Source organism: Rana temporaria, chromosome 2 (genome assembly GCF_905171775.1).
Source record: "Rana temporaria chromosome 2, aRanTem1.1, whole genome shotgun sequence".
NCBI lineage: Eukaryota > Metazoa > Chordata > Amphibia > Anura > Ranidae > Rana > Rana temporaria.
In genome coordinates, this window is record NC_053490.1 from 272233414 (window position 1) to 272255112 (window position 21699).

General features: G+C 40.0%; 1 protein-coding gene across 18 annotated transcripts in view; it reads right to left on the minus strand.

Moving 5' to 3' along the window:
• The window catches only part of MACF1 (microtubule actin crosslinking factor 1), a 410210-nt gene that overhangs the window by 219883 nt on the left and 168628 nt on the right, over nucleotides 1-21699 (minus strand). For all 18 annotated transcript variants that reach the window (XM_040337002.1, XM_040337005.1, XM_040337001.1 and 15 more), the window contains 16 exons: nucleotides 18527-18794; nucleotides 18256-18384; nucleotides 17954-18031; nucleotides 16719-16880; nucleotides 16507-16611; nucleotides 11979-12074; nucleotides 11755-11880; nucleotides 11492-11644; nucleotides 10894-11048; nucleotides 10684-10810; nucleotides 10421-10604; nucleotides 9740-9903; nucleotides 9475-9653; nucleotides 4047-4185; nucleotides 3771-3964; nucleotides 2932-3094 (listed from right to left, as the gene is read on the minus strand). In XM_040337002.1, coding sequence (XP_040192936.1) covers nucleotides 2932-3094; nucleotides 3771-3964; nucleotides 4047-4185; nucleotides 9475-9653; nucleotides 9740-9903; nucleotides 10421-10604; nucleotides 10684-10810; nucleotides 10894-11048; nucleotides 11492-11644; nucleotides 11755-11880; nucleotides 11979-12074; nucleotides 16507-16611; nucleotides 16719-16880; nucleotides 17954-18031; nucleotides 18256-18384; nucleotides 18527-18794 — 2422 coding nt within the window. The remainder of the gene's footprint in view (nucleotides 1-2931; nucleotides 3095-3770; nucleotides 3965-4046; nucleotides 4186-9474; nucleotides 9654-9739; nucleotides 9904-10420; nucleotides 10605-10683; nucleotides 10811-10893; nucleotides 11049-11491; nucleotides 11645-11754; nucleotides 11881-11978; nucleotides 12075-16506; nucleotides 16612-16718; nucleotides 16881-17953; nucleotides 18032-18255; nucleotides 18385-18526; nucleotides 18795-21699) is intronic.

Below are 21699 nucleotides of genomic sequence, written 5' to 3' on the forward strand. Positions count from 1 at the left end.
CCAGACCGACTTGTCAAATCGTATGACAAGTCGCACCCCATTGTCGGCAATGCCACTTATCAAAATCGGTGCGATGCCGACTTTGTGGTGCCGCATCGAATTGAAAAAGTAGTTCCTGCATTACTTTTGTCGTTTGTGTGTATGAAGCCGCCCAGTTGTCTTCCAAGTCGCACCGACATTCAGCTTTGACGTGCGATTTCAGCTGCGCAATTTCAAAGCCGCATTCAATGTGAACGAGGGCTTATTATTAACGCCTAATTGAAAAAGATAAAGTTAAAAGCTGATTGGCTACTATGCACAGTTGCACCAGGTTCTATGTGCACCAGTTTTTGTAAATCTCTCCCTATGCCCTCAGCCTGAAAGGTGCCAATTCCAGGGAAAAGAATGGAAGAAAATCTTTTGTTTTGATATTCAACTGTGTATAACATACTGACGTATAACCTAAAGTATGAACTTATACACACACGTTTTTTAATCTAATTAGCAGAAAGTCTGTCTAAGTACAGGCAGTCCCAGGTTATAAAAAAAAAATAGGTTCTGTAGGTTTGTTCTTAAAGTTGAATTTGTATGTAAGTGGGAACAGGTACACCTTTTAAGTGTAACTCCAGCCAAAATATTATTTTTAAAGCTTTGGATGGCATAGCGAAGATTCAACTAGCCATGCAGTGATGTGGGATTGCCGACAGGTCTGCCAGGCAGTAGGTGGCAGCATGCCTTGAGCAGCAAGATGGCCACCAGTGATTTTTCAGGACCAGCATGATGTTACGCTACCTCTGTTCTTAAAGTGGATGTAAACCCGATTCTTGAAATTTTAGCTGGGCACATATCTGCAGTGTTGTCTTATCAAAGCACTAAAGTCTGATGGACTTTTTTCATCCGAGAAACTGATCGTGTGTGGGCCCCATCGGACTTTTTTCCATCAGTGTAAAAAAATAGAACATGTTTTAAATTTTTCAGATGAAAAAAAAAAAAAAAAAAAAAAAAACGATAGTAAATCCGATCGTGTGTGTGGAACTCCATCGGAGAAAAATCCACGCATGCTCAGAATCACGTTTTTTCGGCTTGTCGTAGTGTTTTACGTCACCGCGTTTTTGCACAGTCAGAATTTAGTCTGATAGTGTGTATGCAAGACTGATGAAAGTCAGCTTCATCGGAATTCCGACGAAAAATTCCATCGGATTTTATTCCATCAGAAATCCGATCGTATGTACGCGGCATTAGTCCTGTGGCTTTCTCCTGCTCCGTTGTTCTGTTATCAGCATTAAACTTCGGACAAGTTCTCCGACACATGTGATAAAAACAGCCTGAAATTTGTGTCAGGGTGGGTGCTATAAATAGATTAGCAGAAAGCTGCTTTACTCATGGGACAGCTCTGAAAGTCTCTGCCTATCTGGAGGGGGTGTGCATCTTTCCTCCAATCAGCTGTCTCCCAGTGTAATCCAAGACTTCTCTCACAGTGCAAAATGACGAAGAGAAAATTCTAACACTATCTGCACTTTCTAAACAGTATATAAAGATAGCAAATATACATGTAAAACTTATGTAGGAGGATTTGTTTCCTCTTTGTGTATCATCTGAGGCTGTTGACTTCATTGGGTATATGTGAGGGTTAACATACACTTAAGTACAAGTTGTATGCAAGTCGAATGTTTGCAACACGGGGACTGCTTGTATATGGCTTTTCATGTTCAAAACCACAACCAAATACGACATGTAATCATGGGCAACGTTCCCCCCAATTTCATAAGAAAGATACAAAGTTTTATATTTCTGTCCGTCTCCCCCCCATTCTCAGTCTTACAGGTTAAATACTCCCTACCCAACTAGTATTTTTTCGTTACTTACAACTACATACATCATGCCTACACTCCCCAGTTTGGGTTGGCAGTCATTACCCTTCAGGAAATGGACTTGGGAGTCACTGCTCCGCACTGATTCCATTCTTAAGACCTACTCTCTATTGTACCAAGCTGTACGTCTAGCTCTTCCTGCAAGCCTAAGTGTAGGGAACGTTGGATAATCGATGTTCCCAATGAGGACTGGGATTATCCCTTTCAGTACTCTCCGTAAGAGATAGATGTGGTTCAATTTAAAAGTGTTCATCGCATTTACTTGGTCCCGGTATGGGTGCAAAAATTTGGGCCTACTGGTTACTCGGGTTGGTGGCACTATTCCAGCTCACATGCAGACTTTGGAGTTGTGCCATAATTACTGACTTTTGAACTCGAGTCCTCCAATTTATCTCTATGGTGACAGCCATTACAGAGGCCCTGAGAGTTGAAAATCTGCTCGTTTGGTCTGGTGGAGCCCTTAGCCCCTGCCCCCCCCCCCCAAGGTCAAAAGAGTGCTTTTGAGTATGTTGTAAGATTATGCTAGAAAACTTATAGTTTTGCACTGGAAATCGTCGAATCCCCTTTACCTGCAGTAGTGGAAATCTCTGGATAATTCAGTGCTGTCCCTGTACAAGGCTTCCTACGGCACTACAGGTTGACCAACTAAATGGTGTGACCATCCTCCCAAAGGGTTCCTATTTCTTAACTGTGTCTCTCTTTGAGCGACACAGTGCCCTTTGCTTATTTACCTGATTTTCAGATTCCATCATTGCGGAAGCTTGAGGATCAGTCATTATCTCCCCCCACCCTGTCCTATGATATATCATGTCTTACCATAAGGCCTTTATGCCCCCCCCACCCCCACCCCATTGGTAGTTCAAGCAACCCAATTAGTCTGTAATTGCAGAGCGGTATCTAGGTTATTGAATGTAATATTTGCATTGATTTTTCTTGGGGAGGGGGGGTTGTTTTCCTCTCTGGTAGTGGTCTCCTCAACTGACTTTTGCTGTAATTTGAATATTTAATGAAAAATAGAAATTAAAAAAGAAAAAAAAAAAAGTTTTCGATTTCTCCTGTGTTGTGTTGAAAGGAGGTTTACCATTTGTTGATTGAGTTGCTCTGACAAGACTCTTCTGTCCTCTGACTGCCCTGGTTTCATCATTTCCTGCTGTGCTTTAGTTGCTTCTATCCACTGCACCAGGCTATCATGGTGCCTTCTGTAATTTTTCAGCACATCTTTGATTGCTGCAAGGTCCAATTGCCTGAAAAAAAACAGTAAAATTATAAATCATGATTTACATTTTTTAATTGAAACCTAAAGGAGAAATGTTCATCTGCTTAGATTTTACCTTCTCTTGTTCCTCCTTTCTCCTTTCATCAACATGCTAATGAAATATTTAAACATAGGCTTTACATTTTTATTACATACCTTGCTTCTATATGCTACGCAGACAGATCATGGCTAGTTGGAAGAGAAGGCAGGGTGCTGTGTACAAAGCTTCATAAAAACAACAAAGCACCATGCCTCAGTACACCTATTAAACACCCGTAAGCTCTGATGCAACCAGTAGAGGGGGGGGGGTTATACAAATATCAAAATTACTTGATGGATGGGTGTCAGTATAGAGGAGCCGGTAATTTTAGGAATTTCCATGCAGACTTTCCCTGGTAACACCCACATGTAATGCTGGGCCTCCCAGAATTAAAACTAAAATTCATTGAAAGGGGTGGACCAGGGACAGTCCGGCTGGAAAAATGGCTAGATGATGTTGGAGCTCTTCTAGCAAGGAAATGGAACAGGCTCTATCTGACTTGCTACAGTTCACAGCATACAGTAAAATCAGGCAATGCCTTTTTAGTACAGTGTAGAACTGAGCAAAACTAAAGGCATCGCTGTAATTATGCATCATAAAGGAAAAATAGACTAAGAAAAAAAACCTTGTTTCCATCTGGGTGTGCACTCCGCTCCACCGTTCTCGAAGTTTGGAGGTCTTTTCCTGATACTGGTCTACATCTAGATTGCGGTCTTGTGTTTTCTGATTTAAACGATCTCTCACTTCTCTAGCTTTAGCAACATCTTCCTCCAATAAAGTAATTATATTATCCTTCTCCGCTGCCTCTATCTTCCATTGCTGGAAAAAAAAAAAAGGTGCAAACTACTGTAAACACAAGTTCTACATTGCGTTTTAAAAATAAATCCCACAAACCCCTTACCTGTAACAAGACTTCCTGACACTGAATAGCTGCTGGATCTGCTGGGATAGTATCTTCCTGACTCAAACGGGCCTCATATCCTTTCACCAGAGCTTCTGCTCCTTGCAGACTACGAATAACCACATCTACTGTCTTCAGCCTAACAAAATAGAAACATAATTAATATCAAATAGCTCTTAATGCAGCATGCAAGTCATTCCCATAATCATAGCTATAAATGTAGAAAATTCAGCAACTAAAAGGATTACAATTCATTTTGCCTTAAAAGACATTCTCTAAACAGCTCCACAACAGGGTTGGGGAGTAAAGCACACAATAACTTTGTCTGATATTCTCTTTAAAAACAACCAGTAAAGACTAAAATAGGATTTTGTATGCACCACAAAATCCTTTTCTTGGAGTCTACTGAGGGACACAAGAAGTCTTTAAGCTTCAGGTTCTTCTGCCACCTATAAGAGGATTGGACAATGGCAAAAAAAAACGAAAAAAAAAAAAAAACACTGTAGACTAACCCAGGAAAAAACATTCCCACTACCAGCATGCCTCAGTTTTTTAGCAAAGCAGTACCAAGAGCATACTCAAAAAATACAGAGGTAGGACCGTGTCCCTGAATGGACAAAAATAATTTTAAAGTGAGCATAACAATACAAATGTCTTTCTCATCCTTTGGCATGTCCAAAAGAACAAGGGTTGGGCAACACAGTTAATAAACACTAACAAGCCCAATAAAAAACATCAAGAATCAGGGGCTGCTGTACAAACAGCCATTTGAGGGACCTTATGGCATAAGCTTGCATCTGAGGATACTGCAAAATCCACCTGAAATGACTTTGAGAACATGTGAACAGATGTCCAGGTACCCCATTGAACATCTGCCCAGGACTGGATCTAATTTACCTCTTTTGTTGCTTCAAGATTTCTTGTTATTCCTGATAAATGATGTACGCCACACCACCATGGCATTGTCCAACTGAATCAAAATTAAATGACCTTCCAGTAAAAAGGTCCATTGCTGCAGAAACAGCCAAATTGCCTGTACTTCCAGAACATTCTCAGAAGACAAGAATGTTCTCAGAAGACAAGACTGCAACAACAGCTAAGTCTTCTGCATCAAAAAAAGTGCCCAAAGGACGATGCTCCAAAATACAGGAAGGAAGGACCTTTCTGCCTCCAGAACCGCATTCCTGAGCCCACAGATTAGAACAACCTAGACCTCAGTCAACAACATGTACCACAACAGAACATTGCATTATGTCCAACATGAAATTGAGAAAATGGTTAAAAAGAGGCTACCATCAGAACCTGGAGAATGCTGAGACACAGCTAATGGCTTAGAGCGTTTGAATCTGAGACTGGAGTGTCAGAAGTTTCTCCTCTGAACACTCTGGCCTAAAATGTGTTCTGGACTAGACCCAGATACTGCAAATGATGAGCTGGTTCCAACAAAGATTTCTGAAGGTTGCAGAGCCATCCTAATTGATGTTCCCTCAAGAGGAGTTTGTCCAAGCATCCCACAACTGGTGAATATCCAAGGTGCAGACAATAGGCATAAGTGGAGAGCCAAGAACTGGTAATGCATGGGACCCAAAGTCAAGCATAGGAATCACTGATGCATTGACAAGACAGGGACATGCAAGTCTACTGATGTCCATGGGAGGCAGAAAGTCTCCCTGGTAAAGGCAGGACAGGAAAGTTTCCACGCAGAAAGGAGACGGCAGGCTGAAATTGCTGCAGCTGAAATTTAACACTACAGGCATCTGATCCACACATCTTCTAAAAGTAACCATACAAATTGCAATCTAACCATACAATATTTGTACAATCAACTATAGCTTTACCAAAACTATTATGAAGATATGCCTAATCAAGTGAATCAATTTGTATCCAATCAGGCAGGCCCTCATACTACATAGGTGTTGATGGATCTAGGTGATTAAACAATCAGATTGTAACATGTGTTAAGTGAGGAATTGACCTCAGCAGTGGTCAGATCTTTTTTAGGTTATTTTGATCAGTCAGAGATGGTTTGATAAAGTAAGGTCACAGACAGAATTAGGTGAAAAGCGGTGTCTCTAGCAAGAACAGAGCTCTAGAAAAGACTTCCAACCACTTATTGGTTGGGTCCTTAAAGGCAGGTGTGTCCACTACAAGAATGATAAGTGACTGATTAAGGCAAGACACTTCCAGAACAGATTACTTTCTGAACACAATCAATAAAATGGATACAAAGCTATGCATTTGGGGTGGTCAAACAGCTTGACAGAGAGCCAAGAACTGTTAATGGTTAACTGGTCCCCATCTTGCCAATGCATCAGTGATTCCTATGCTTGACTTTGGGTTCCCTGCATTACCAATTCTTGGCTCTCCACTTTCAATCACCATAGACTAGACATAATAGTTTTAAATGATTCAAGGTTGAAGACAGCACTGGTAGAAGCAACAGGCAGATCCTGTAGTTTCAGGGTGGAGCAATCTACATCAATAAGACCCCGTTTCACACTGGGGTCATGGCCGCATTCGTGGCAAAGCGGTGCTTTACTCCTGTGTTTCGGCACTTCCGAATCTTTTTTTAGGTGTATCGGAAATGTTGCCCATTCATTGCAATGGGCAGGGGGTTTACAGTACTCCCAACCCGCCCCAAAGATGCTGCTTGCAGGACATTTCTCTAACATACCGCAAGCGCACCGCCCAGGTGTGAAAGCACCTATTGCCAAAAATGAGAGGCAGTTTAAGGGGCTTTACAGGCGCTATTTCTATCGCTAAAACACCTGAAAACTGCCTCTAAGAGCTATGAGTCTCCTTTAATTTGGGAGTAACAGCTGCGACTTTTCAGGAGCAAGTTCACCAGTCTCAAGGAGTAGAGCAAGTTAGAATCAAAGTCTCTTTGGCAGATGGCTATGCTGCCAAGACCTTGGGCAAATCCGATACAGAATCAACAACCTTAGTGGAGAGGATCCAGCCAAACCCAATGAAGCCAAGGAGGATTCCAAGGACCAACAAAAGCTAAGATACCATTGCAAACAATCCCTATCTATATACCTACCTCGTATTTCAGGAAGCTCTGCCAGATGGTCTCCAGCTGCATCTGGAAAGCAGGCCGTCCCAGGATATAATATGAAACTCTCTTTTCCTGAAAGCTGGGGGAAGAGCTGGAGTCCCAGATGCTTCTTTGTAGCACAAGGCATTGGTGCTCAGTCATATTGTTGACTGGTTTCACCATTCTTCATCCAGACTCTGGTTCCAACTGAAAGGCTACCTAAACTCGATTGAGCACTGTGCTTTGTCGTGGACCCCCTGCAGTTCATCGCAAAGCTCCACCGCTGTTTAGCAACCTTACCCTCCAAACAATCCAAATCTGAGACCGATTGATATCATCTGGTGTCTTATCCAAACAACTGAGACCCATGACTTCCTTCTTTGGGACCCCTGCCTTCCCACCAGCTGTACGCTGGTCGAGGTTTGGACCTTGGCGTAAGGATGACTGTAGGCTACTTGCCCAAGTCCATCATGTAGATCCATCCCTGCGGACAGACTCTCTTCCCTGGTCATCCTCTTCTCTCCCAACGCAGTGGCTTAGTAATATGGGGTTTATTTACTAAGGGCAAATCCACTTTGCACTGCAAGTGCACTTGAAAGTGCAGTCCCTGTAAATCTGAGGGGAACATGCAAGGAAAATAAAAAACAACATTTTTGCTTGTACATGATTGGATGAGAAAATCAGCAGAGCTTTCCTATATTTCAGATCCCCCCCCAGATCTACAGCGACTGCACTTGTAGTGCAAAGTGGATTTGCCTTTAGTAAATCAACCCCATTATTATCTTCGTACTCTCCCCTCCTTGTCCTATATTTTATCTGAACTGTCAGTACTCGAAGACATATTCCTACAGACAGACAGATAGTAACCAACCATTAAAACATCAGTCGAGTTAAATCGTTCAGGAGAAGTTGTAAAAATGTCCTGAGTACATGAAGCCTAATAGAGGGAATGTTATCAGGTTGTATAATGTTTTTTTTTTTTTATACTGAATAGGTTGTTTTACAAGGTGATATTTTACAATCACTTTACAGACTTAATGTATCCCTTAATGAATGACAAATAAGTGTCACTGCAAACTTGTCCTTCAAGGGGAAAGCTTGGCAGCTGTCCTCCTGACCCTGCCTTTACTGAATAGTGAGAAGCCAACATGAAAACAGAACTGAAAAGTTGTGGGTGCCATCGACTCTTGCCTTAATGTGCAAAAATGCTGCATATTTGCACATTATGGCATACTAACACATATACACACACACCTCCCCAAGGGTCCTGCTCCAGCAATGTAAGATGCATGCTGCAACTTCCCTATTGTTCTTATAGGTGCCTAGTTGAGTTTTCAGTCACATTGCCGACTGACCTGGAATGAAGTTACTTCATGCAGGTGCATGGCAATTACTTTGTCCTGGCATGCACAGTATATTAAGATTCAACACTTAACTGTATACATTCTGGACTGGAGCTCTGCCAATACGAACATACTTTGAGTTTAAATATAAAATGTTGGGTTGAATCATTTTTGTTTAAGGGCATGTGTCAAGATCTCTCCTGCTACAATCATTACAATATATATATATATATATATATATATATATATATATATATATATATATATATATATATATATATATATATATATATAAAAGAAGAAGTCGTCTCCCTCAACCTGGATCATTCCACATAAAAGTAAAAGAAAGTATCCAGCTATAAGAGTAAGAGTAAAACACAAGTGACTAAGGCAAGTGAAGCAGGGAATCCAGATTTAGAGCTTATACTACAAGAGTACTCTTGTTCTTGCTGCCATCTACAGAAACTGGCATATAATTTTTGTGAGAAATTACTATTTAAAGGGATTGAAAAATGTTCAATGTTGTTTTATTTTATTTTTTTAAATAATAAACATGTAATACTTACCTGTTCTGTGCAATGGTGTTCCACAGAGCAGCCCTGATCCTTCTCTTCTGGGGTGCCCTAGCGGCGGTCCTGGCTCCTCATCATCAGGTACCCCCACGGAGAGGCACTTTCCTTGGGGGCACCTGTTCGGGTGTACTCACGAGGCCCGCTGCTGAGTCTATAGACAGCAGGACTCCGCCCCCAACTCCAGTGTCACTGGATTTGATTGACAGCAGTGAGAACCAATGGCTCCTGCTGCTATTAATCTATCCAATGAGGACCTGGGGCTGGAGTCGCTGGGCTTGTGCACGTTGCTGAAACGATCGGGTAAAAAAGGGGCGGGGGGGCTCTGGGGGCAGCCGAGGCTTTACAATCCCTTTAAACATGTCAAACAGAGTTTACATGGTCTCTATGTTCGAAAGAGGAACACAATGATTAAGACTACATAAGCCCTGGATTGGACCAGATTTGGATACCATTTTTGAGTATTACAAAGCACTCACTTTTCCAGGAAAACCGAAGACAAGCCGTATACATGGTCCATTTTCCCAACCAGCAGGTCTAGCTGTGAGCGAACATTTGGGGTACTGGTGCCAGAGGGAGACATGTTGAGGAAATGGTCACAGCGCTCAGAAACCAGTGACAGTTCAGATTTTAACCTCTTCAGTTCCTCCTGCATCCTCTACAGATAAAAAAAGCAAGAGACCGTAATCAGTGAAAAGAGAAAAGCTATGCAAGGACAATTTTACTAGTTAAAGTAGTACCAACCTCTTGTTCAGATATCTGGACAGTGCTTTCATGCACAGCATCCAAATCGCTACCCAAGGCAATCTGTAATCTTTTCACTAGCCGCTGTTCACAGTCCTCCAAGTGTAAACGAATGTTTTGAAGCTCTGATAAGTAGGTCTTTGCCACAGACTCGTCTTTATCTTCTGCAAAAGGGATACAAAGATCATGTATTTTTCTACCAGTCAAACAAAACACTATTAGCACTGGTCAACCAAAACACCATTATTAAAAAATGGCCCATCACAACTTTTTCAGCATTTACTAGGCAATAATGTTTAGGTTATCTGGCATCAATATAAACATAAAAAAAGACAGGGTTGAGAAAAAAGTTGTAGATAAATTGTAATAACCTGGAATTTAAAGCAAGACTTTGAATGCCAGCAGTTTGCCTACAGCACATCCAACAGTGAAAATGGCAAGCACCTTAACCTAGTAAAATTAAGTCCTCCAACACTATGCAAGTGTGCTACAATACAAAGCAACCATAATCAACTAATAAGGGCAAGTAGAAGTGCATGGTTCAGCCAGAGAATTCAGGTCTTTGTCACTTTATCGAAAAACCCAATATAAAAAGTTTTTTTTTTTATACCCGGCAGTTTTTGGTTAAAATGTGATCCTTTAATTATATGTTTCCCTGTCCTAATTTATTCTGTTCCTTACCAGTCTCAATAAGGTTCACAAGTTTTCTGCATTGCTCCTTACAATCCTCCACCTCTTTTTCCATGTTCAGACGATCAGTAGGTGAGAATATTTGGGAGTCTTTGCTGTCCTCCATGTAATCATCCAAATGTGACTGAAGACTGGATAGTGTCTGTAGCCTCTCTGACAGAGGAAGGACCCTAAGCTGAAGGTAGATAATGACCCATCAGAAAAACACACTTAGATAGTGAAACATTTGATCATCATACATCCAGACAACTCACCTTGTCTGCATTCCAACTCTGAACCAAATCAATGTCTTTCCGCAAATAATGCCATGATATTAAACTCTTTGTGTTTACATGTAACTGATGCCAAAGAGCCATGACTTTCTGATAAAGCTGCTCCACTCTGCAATATGCAAAATGTTTCATGAGAACACAAACAATCATGAGCTGCAAAGAACTGTTCCACAAAAAAATATTTAAATTTACCTGCTGGCCATTTCCATTGCATCTTTGTTCAGTGGAGGGATGAGGAAACATACAGATGGCACCATGGCCTCATTTCCGGTAGTGCTAATCACTTTCCACTTTGTCCTCTGAGTGTTATCTTCAAGTACACATTCCTCATTTCTGCTGATCGTAATCTGACAAGTAGTAGAAGTACGTTATTAGTTCTGATAAAATCACATTTACCCATAAGCCTGGTAAACACTATAGGTTTTTTCCGTACAGCGATATCCCCCGCTGAGCGGTCGCCAGAACACTCCGACCAGCGGTCTCAGTCATTGGCTGAGAGCGCTGATCAGGTGTTGGTCGGCATAGGTCGGACAGACCGACATACACACAGGCCGAATGTCGACTGTTTTTTTTTTTCTTTTTTAACCGCCCACTTTCGACATTCAGCCCGGGTGCACCCGCCTTTAGACCAGAACCCTACAAGTTATTGAAGAAATGCAATGGATTACAGGTTTAGGATAATAAAGCAGTAAGCAGCTTCAAACTGATTGGTCATGAACATTATTGTGTATGGTCTGTTAATTAAAAAAAAAAGTGGAAAGAGAAATGTATGGCAGCTCAGGAATCCTACCTCTATTTGCTTATAGTCACATATTGCTTTGATAGGGAGAGTGCCACTTAAACTATGTTCAGGATTCCTGGGCTTCAGCTGAACAATGTTCTTGGATCTTCCCATAAGGCTGGCAACTGTGCTTCTAGAATGGATAAGTTGCTCCTTCTCATCCTAGAGAGAATTCACATTTCCTGTGAGTAACATTCCCTTAACAAGCAACACACATACACACACACATTCTAACAAGGCGACATGACATCAAATGCCGGTGTTCATCTCACCATGGAGTCTTGCAACATGTCTTCCAGACGGTTCATACTAGTACTACGATCACTTGAATACTTCCTCTTGATTAACTCCTGGAGATTCTTAAGATAAACCTCTGAATCTCGCACATCACTAAAAAACTGTAGGATGATGAACCAATTACGATTCAATTACTGGGAAGGTTTTTATGATACAGATCTCAAAAAGTTACATAAACATTTAAAAACAATAAGTTTACCTGGAAATAAGCTGAATTCTCCCTTATATGTTGCTCCACACAAAGACATAACTGCTGAACCCACTGCCACTGAGAAACAACTGCTGCACTGTATGCCTAGAGTAAGACCAAGAATGCAACAACAATTAGGTCACTTAGAATGACACGATTGTGAACATGCTGGACTTATGAAAACAGGAACCTGTCTACATAATTTTTACTACATTTTGTATGAAAATGTCACTACCACAAAAACATTTTTTCAGAGAGCATGAACTGCATGACAACACATACCACCAAGACCAACAAACAACAGATGTCATAAAAAAATGTCAAGACACTGGGTTTCCCAACAGTTTGTGCTGTCCAAAGTTGTGTTAATCCAAATACTATTCTTTTCAAAAATGTATAGCATCACATTTTTTAAAAATAACAATATACAGGGAGTGCAGAATTATTAGGCAAATGAGTATTTTGACCACATCATCCTCTTTATGCATGTTGTCTTACTCCAAGCTGTATAGGCTCGAAAGCCTACTACCAATTAAGCATATTAGGTGATGTGCATCTCTGTAATGAGAAGGTGTGTGGTCTAATGACATCAACACCCTATATCAGGTGTGCATAATTATTAGGCAACTTCCTTTCCTTTGGCAAAATGGGTCAAAAGAAGGACTTGACAGGCTCAGAAAAGTCAAAAATAGTGAGATATCTTGCAGAGGGATGCAGCACTCTTAAAATTGCAAAGCTTCTGAAGCGTGATCATCGAACAATCAATCGTTTCATTCAAAATAGTCAACAGGGTCGCAAGAAGCGTGTGGAAAAACCAAGGCGCAAAATAACTGCCCATGAACTGAGAAAAGTCAAGCGTGCAGCTGCCAAGATGCCACTTGCCACCAGTTTGGCCATATTTCAGAGCTGCAACATCACTGGAGTGCCCAAAAGCACAAGGTGTGCAATACTCAGAGACATGGCCAAGGTAAGAAAGGCTGAAAGACGACCACCACTGAACAAGACACACAAGCTGAAACGTCAAGACTGGGCCGAGAAATATCTCAAGACTGATTTTTCTAAGGTTTTATGGACTGATGAAATGAGAGTGAGTCTTGATGGGCCAGATGGATGGGCCCGTGGCTGGATTGGTAAAGGGCAGAGAGCTCCAGTCCGACTCAGACGCCAGCAAGGTGGAGGTGGAGTACTGGTTTGGGCTGGTATCATCAAAGATGAGCTTGTGGGGCCTTTTCGGGTTGAGGATGGAGTCAAGCTCAACTCCCAGTCCTACTGCCAGTTTCTGGAAGACACCTTCTTCAAGCAGTGGTACAGGAAGAAGTCTGCATCCTTCAAGAAAAACATGATTTTAATGCAGGACAATGATCCATCACACGCGTCCAAGTACTCCACAGCGTGGCTGGCAAGAAAGGGTATAAAAGAAGAAAAACTAATGACATGGCCTCCTTGTTCACCTGATCTGAACCCCATTGAGAACCTGTGGTCCATCATCAAATGTGAGATGTACAAGGAGGGAAAACAGTACACCTCTCTGAACAGTGTCTGGGAGGCTGTGGTTGCTGCTGCACGCAATGTTGATGGTGAACAGATCAAAACACTGACAGAATCCATGGATGGCAGGCTTTTGAGTGTCCTTGCAAAGAAAGGTGGCTATATTGGTCACTGATTTGTTTTTGTTTTGTTTTTGAATGTCAGAAATGTATATTTGTGAATGTTGAGATGTTATATTGGTTTCACTGGTAAAAATAAATAATTGAAATGGGTATATATTTTTTTTTTGTTAAGTTGCCTAATAATTATGCACAGTAATAGTCACCTGCGCACACAGATATCCCCCTAAAATAGCTAAAACTAAAAACAAACTAAAAACTACTTCCAAAAATATTCAGCTTTGATATTAATGAGTTTTTTGGGTTCATTGAGAACATGGTTGTTGTTCAATAATAAAATTAATCCTCAAAAATACAACTTGCCTAATAATTCTGCACTCCCTGTAGTGATTATCTGAGTGTGTGTAATTTACTCATTGTAAAATAACATTTGTGCACTACTTTTAACCCCGCTGATACAATAGCACACCCTCCTATATGAAACAAAATATAAAACGTTCAACCTTATGGAATTTTGTGAGCTCTGTGAGATATAGGAAAATCTTAACCCCCAAATAGTTTCTGAATGGCAACTTTGTGCAGCTAGTGGAGTTACCTGCCCACTATACTCAAAACCAAGAAGTGCTGTTTACAACATCCTCAAAATAACCACCCCAGTTACAAAAAAAGGTGGGAATCGGTGTAAAAATCTACATAAAAGCAGAATGCAATTATTTGTGAATCTAAAAAACTCATATTTTATTCACAATAGTAAATGGAAAATATATCAAAAGTGTAAAGTGAGAAATTGTACCATTTTAAAAGGAAAAAAAGATAATGGCAGCAACACAAATCAAAAAGGTTGCAAAAAAAAAGGCGTCAAAATAAGTGGAACTAAAAGCTGCATCGGTTGTTATCCCGCCTTCCGGCCCTTTTCCCGGGACTCCCGTCCCACGATCCGGCACTTCCGCCGGCTAGAGTGAGACTGGAAGGAAGCTGGAAACGGGAATTTCATTTCTTTCCCATTCCTTATTTGCTTGCTCACAGGAGTGGTGTTTTATAGCTAATAAACGATCAGCATATTTCATGTCCTGTTGCAAGCTGCCTGCTTTTATAACCCATTGAGCGCTGGACTATCTTGTTTGTTTTTTACTGTTTCATCCATACTCTACAGTTATGGTTCATGTCCAGCTGCACTGGGCGTTATTTCCACATTGCTGATAACGATCCCCAATTGCTTCCACGCTATTTTTCCATGTTTTTAGCACTGGTGACTTGTTGTCACTTGCTGCAATGGGCACCGTGAGGCATCAATGGGCACCGTGAGGCATCAAATGGCCATTGTTGACCCTCTTTTCCACTTACAGTAGCTGCTGCATTCTCACCCTAGGCTTATACTCGAGTCAATACGTTTTCCCAGTATTTTGTGGTAAAATTAGGTGCTTCGGCTTATACAAGATTTTATATATATATATATATATATATATATATATATATATATATATATATATATATATATATTTACACATATATAAAAAAAGCTTCCCTCTGCGCTAACAATAAATGAAAATAATAATGCGAAAAGACCACAAGTGTATGTGGAAAAAAAGCTGCCAGTACCAATACTCTAAGATACCCAAAGTAAGAACAAATATAAAAATATAAAACCAAGGTACAGCGCTGTGCAAGTGATAACAAATTGAGTTAACCAGCATACATGTGACAATATTTGATCAGCATACATGTAACCTAATAAATAGCATGTGGAAAGTGAAATTAATGTCCAAAAATGAATCCATAAAATATATCCACAAAAATAAAAATATATATAAAATATATATTAGGTATTTATATATATTATATATATTTTTATTTTTGGATATATTTTCTGGATTCATTTTTGGACGTCATTTTCACTTTCCACATGCTATTGTTACTTATTAAATTATTAAATATTGTCACATGTATGCTGGTTTACTCAATTTTTTATCACTTGCACAGCGCTGTACCTTGGTTTTATACATATACATATATGTTTGGGGGTTCCAAGTAATTTTCTATAAAAAAAAAAAAAATACAGGTTTTAACTTGTAAGCAACAAATGTCAGAAATAGGCTTAGGCATGAAAGGGTTAAAATCTGTAATTTTCTCAGGTTAAACATTTGATATGTATCCTGTTTTCTATTGTGAATAAAATAAGTGTTAATGAGATTTGCAAATCAATCAATTCTATTTTTATGTAGATTTCACACAGCGTCCCAACATTTTTGATATTGGAGTTGTATGTAATCTAGGAACAATACCCTTAAAGAATATACAACAGGATTTTCATCTCCAAAATAAAAATAAACCTTTTATTGCACCACAAAAGACAATATTTTAGGGCCACACGTTTAAAGTGGAACTAAACTCTCTTAATGAACATTAACTATTTTAAATCCTTATGCTGCTAGCATTAGTAAATAGATATTAGTAAATTGATAAGACGGTATATCATTTTTTCTTGTTTTAAACTTTTTTTTTTTTTTTACATTTCTTTAGTTGGTTTCTGGGCTAGACCAAAATAATATCATACATTCCAGGAGTCTTCACACGCACTTTTTTTCTTCCATTTGGAAGAAGGGGCTTTCTCAGCCAAGTACATCCTCCTGCCTGCATGCCTGAGCTAAGGGCAAATGGATTCCAGGAAGTACATGAATCAACTACATGAAGAACATGACTCATCTGCCCTTACTCAAAGATGGCCACAGCTAGAAATGCTAGGGAGGTGTTCAAGGTGATTTGGCAGCAAAATGAAGCACGGATGGATGGGCAAGTTTGCTTTGAATATTAAAAATGAATAGCATTGTCAGTTTGTGGTGCTTAGATAGTTTCGTTCTCCTTTAGCCACAAAGCCATACAGATAAATAAAAAAAAATAAACATGCTTGTTGTCAAGTAGCTCTTACATACCTCCACGGTTTGCTTTGCTGGATGATTTTCGAGGGACAAGAGTTCAGCTGTCTCTTGCAAAGACTGAATGACATCCTGCTTCTGTTCCAGCTCTTCGGTCAGTTCCTGGGGAACAGAAAATATTTTTTTTACTACTAGACAATCAAATTTCAAGGCAATGCCAAGCTCAAACCCAAATCACACAAATTGTTATTGTTTCACGTTAAACTTACAGCAAAGTATTCTTTTTTTGCTTCCATGTTAGAATTTCCATCACTCCAGTCATAAGCCAGCTCCTCCTCTTCCTTCTCATTTAGCCAAATAATTTGTGCAGTCGCTCGAGACACAAACTCATAAAGGCTCTCCAAGTGACGTAAACGGGAATTACTGGTCTCCTACAGCACAAACACAGTAGTGATTATTCATCATTCTTTAGCAAGTATTTAACCACTGGATGATTTACCCCCCTACATGACCAGGCAATTTTTTTGGACGATACGGCACTGCATTACTTTAACTGACAATTGTGTGGTCGTGAGACACTGTACCTAAATAAAATGTATGTAATTTTTTTCCCCACAAATATAGCCTTTTTATTTGGTGGTAATTGATCACCACCGCATGTTTTTTTATTTCGTGCTATAAACAATAAAACATCAATTAAAAAAAAAAAAAGTTTTTATTTTTATATATATATATATATATATATATATATATATATATATATATATATATATATATATATATATAAAACTTTCTGCTATACAACATATCCAATAAAAAAAAAATTCTTCATAAATTTAAGACAATGTATAATCTACTACATGTTTTTGTAAAAAAAAAAATTCAATAAGCGTATATCGATTGGTTTACGCAAACATTATAGTGTCTACAAACTACGAGATATATTTATCGATTTTTTTTTTTTCATACTAGTAATGGTGATGATCAGCAACTTATAGCAGGACTGTGATATTGCGTATTATAAGTTTTTCATTCATTCAAGTGCTTTGGATTACAAGCATGCTTCTGGAACAGGTTATGCTCCTAAAATCCAAGGTACTACTGTACATTATATATATATATATATATATATATATATATATATATATATATATATGTGTGTGTGTGTGTGTGTGTGTGTGAGATTCTGCACAGAAGAGCTGCCCTAAAGCAGTAAAACTGCTACAGGGTGGATGTCAAGTGGTTATTAGTCAACACAGTGCATTTGTTAGTGAAGAGTACAGGCCTGTAAAGGTTTTCATTCTCCTGTCTCCAGAGTTTTCAGAGAAAGAGATTAGGGATATACAGAACCATAGCATTCTGGATAGAGTAATTCAGAGAAACACAGTGCTATCAACTAATACCACCAAGCACTATCATACTATATGCAAAGTTGACATGAACCTAAAAGTGTTATTCCAACATTGCCATATAGTTAAAATCAATCAGTAGATCAAAAGCTTACCCTTAGTTTGCAGTACTGCATTTCAAGCTTGCTTAGAGTCTCTTTATAACTACTGCGGAAATTTGAAGACATTTTAACCTGTCAAGACAAAAGTCTGTGAGACATGAACGTTTGGGCCACTCATCTTTAAATATTAATAAAATGGAGAGCGAATAATAATTATCACACATAAAAGAAAATAGTGCAAGCACTAACTTGCCTTTTAAATTATGTTATCTTTTATATGGTCTTTGGTAAAAATCCTTAAAAGCAGTTTGTGCATCTTTACAGTAGTAATTACTCATTCACAATGAGACACTAACCTCATAGCTTCTAGCTTCTCGCAGACTTGAGGCCAGCTCCTCCACACTTGTATGGACTTGGCGCTGAATTTCCAGCTGTGACTCCACACTGGGAAGATCACTGCCCCACTCTGCTCGCTCCAGTTTTAACTGAAAAATTGAGTATCATTCAGTGAGATAAATATTACAGATATTATTTATTTCTGTACCACATGGATCACATGGATCCTGGTTCAGTCAGTCAAACTATATAACCAAGAAAAATGTTTTCTCCATAGACTGATTAACTCACCTGCATTTCTTCTACCCATGCAAGAAGCTCGTAGACAAATCGGAGGCTACCCTCATCTTCAGAAGATGACAGTGCGAGGAGTTCTGCCCTGCTCATTGGTTTCCGAAACCATGAAGTGGAAGAAGGTGCTGAAGTATTAAGGGTTTGCTGGTGAGATGTGTTCTTGGATGTGGAAGTTTGTAGATCGGAGTTGAAGAGGTTCCCTCTCCTATACAAGTTGGAGTACTCAAGCCTGAGCGTGAGAAGTTCATCCTGAATCCTCAAAACTCTAAATAACAGACAAAAATTATATTCATTGGTACTGATCTAAAAGTCAAGCACTCCCTCAGATACAAATACTGTTCAAAAGTAGCATTAGCATTAGTTCAACATATATCTAATTGTAGCCATCAAGGAAAAAATAAGTAATGTATGTTAGACTGGTTTAATTCTATGCCTTCATTTTCTGTCACTTTACAGATTGTTTTTTTGCATGTGCCAAAAGTCAGAGCCAAGTTTATGGCAATGCACAGTTATAGTCACTGGTTATGAAAATTATAGTGCCTTCACGATATGCTGTTGGAGCCTCCTAAATAAAGCCCAGATATGAAGAAGGGGTACACACACGTATACACATCACCACCCATCCTACAGTGTTTGTACGACCAACTGTGAGCCTTTTTGGAAAGCCAGTATTTGAATAGAATCTTCCAGGGTGAGGATGGCATTAGCAGGGTGCCTACTATCTACACCTTTCATTTGGCAAGACCAAATTACAAGTCAACTTTAACCCTTTTTACAGGTCCTTATAAAAAAATATAACAATTCCAGTACTGTATCTAGTATTTTTAAAGTCTGTAACTCTTGATAAATTTATGAACGCATGAAAACATTTCACACATATTATATGTTAGGACCCGTTTATAAACAAAAGCAATTATGTCACATAAAAATGTGTCCATCGTCACTTCACTTAGAGCACATGTATAAATAAAAATTGTAATACAAGTAGCAGCTGTTAATAAATTTCACATAAAACCATACAATATGCTTTGTCTACCAAAATAGAAAAAGCATTAGCATCGCTGCCATAAAATCTCAAACACAAAGTCATACAATTCCTTTCATCTAAGCGAGTTCATTGCATTCATTTGGGGCAGGAAACAATGATCAAAGTTGCTTCAAAGATCCCATCACCACACCTCGTGGGGTCCCACTCCCTATAGGTCTTACACTCACCAAATGTAAGTTTAAATCACACCTTGGAATCAACTACTTTGTGGCCCTACACTAGCCAAGCACCCACCACCCTACTGGGACAAACACAGGTCATGAATGACTGCCGAGAAACCGACAAGACCATCGTTGGTCATCTGCTGACTCCTACAATAAAATATCTAGGGCTTTTTTAGTTACAGAGTTACGCTATGAGATGGATTGTTTCAATTGCTGGGTACTTCTGACGAGGGGAGGTTCCTTAGAATCGGAATCCTGTGGAGAGGTTCCCTGTGCTCAAGGTGTAGTGGATAGCCATTGCAGCCAATCTGAGGAGAATTCCAGCTGGACAAAGTGGTCGATTCCAAGGTGTGATTTAAACTTGCATCTGGGGAGTATAAGACCTATAGGGAGTGGGACACCACGAGGTGTGGTGATAGGACCTTTGAAGCAACTTTTGATCATCGTTTCCTGCCCTATATGAGAGTTCAAATTTACTCTATGGATTCACTTGAATGAAAGGAATCATGTGACTTTGTGTTTGAGATTTTTTTTGGCAGCGCTGCTAAAGCTTTTTATATTATAGGACCTATAGGCTTGGCTAGTAAGGCAGTCCAAAGAGAACTAAGAACTAAGGGCCAGATTCACAAAAGAGATACGACGGCGTATCTCCTGATACGCCGTCGTATCTCTGTGATCCGCCTGTCCTAACTATGCGGCTGATTCATAGAATCAGTTACGCATAGCTAGCCCTAAGATGCGACAGGTGTAATTGACTTACACTGTCGGATCTTAGGATGCAATTCTATGCCGGCCGCTATGTGGCAAGGCCATTGCGGTCGGCGTAGAATATGCAAATGACTAGTTACGGCGATCCACGAACGTCCGCACTACCCGTCGCTCTAACTTTACGTCGTTTCCGTTGAGATACGCGTCGTAAAATTAGGGCTGAGCCCTAGGTGTTCTAAGCCATGTTAAGTATGGCCGTCGTTCCCGCGTCGAAATTTAAAAAATCACGTCGTTTGCGTAAGTCGTCCGTGAATGGCGCTGGACGCCATTTACGTTAATGTCTAAACAAATGACGTCCGTGCGACGTCATTTAGCGCAATGCACGTCGGGTAATTTTCCCGACTGAGCATGCGCAGTACGCTCGGCACGGGAACGCGCCTAATTTAAATGGTGCCCGCCCCATTTGAATTAGGCGGGCTTGCGCCGAGCGGATTTACGTTACACCGCCGCAAGTTTACAGGTAAGAGCTTTGTGAATCAGGCACTTACGCTGTAAACCTGCGGCGGTGTAACGTAAATCAGATACATTACGCTGCCGTGGAGCAACGTAATTCTTTCTGAATCTGGCCTAAGTCTGGGTACACATGAGCCAAATATCAGCCAGTATCAGTCTGTTCAACAGGAACTGGCTAACATTAGGTCAGTGTTTGTAGGCGTCATTCCGACAGAAGCTATTCCAATGACCGGCTTTTGTCAAATAGGACATTCTGGAAAAACAGAATCCGATCAGAGCTCACAGTTAATCAATGTGCTCTGGAGAGTGGGCAGACCCCCTATCAGAAAACAAAGGCACGGCATGGGGAGATCGGCACATTAACATCTAGTGTGTTAGTATGGCAATCTGTCTGCCTTCTTTTCGTTCAGCCCGCTGGGTTAAAAGAAAAAAAAGCTTTAGGCGTGAACCAGGCTTAAGAGTATATCGATGTCAGACCAATCAAGAGATAATCACCAAGAAGTCACTACAGGCCATTGCACTCTTTGCCCTTCTTTTTGAAAAAGGCCACTACTGATAAGACTAAATGGCACACAAAAGTTATACAAAGGCTTCAGGGAAGAGTGCATATATCAAAGTCTTTGTGTCTTTCTAGGTGATGAAAAACATTCCTGATGTATCACAAATTAAACACTGCACATTTAGCAATCATTTCCTAGATTATACTCATAACACTCTGCCAAACGACTCATGTATTG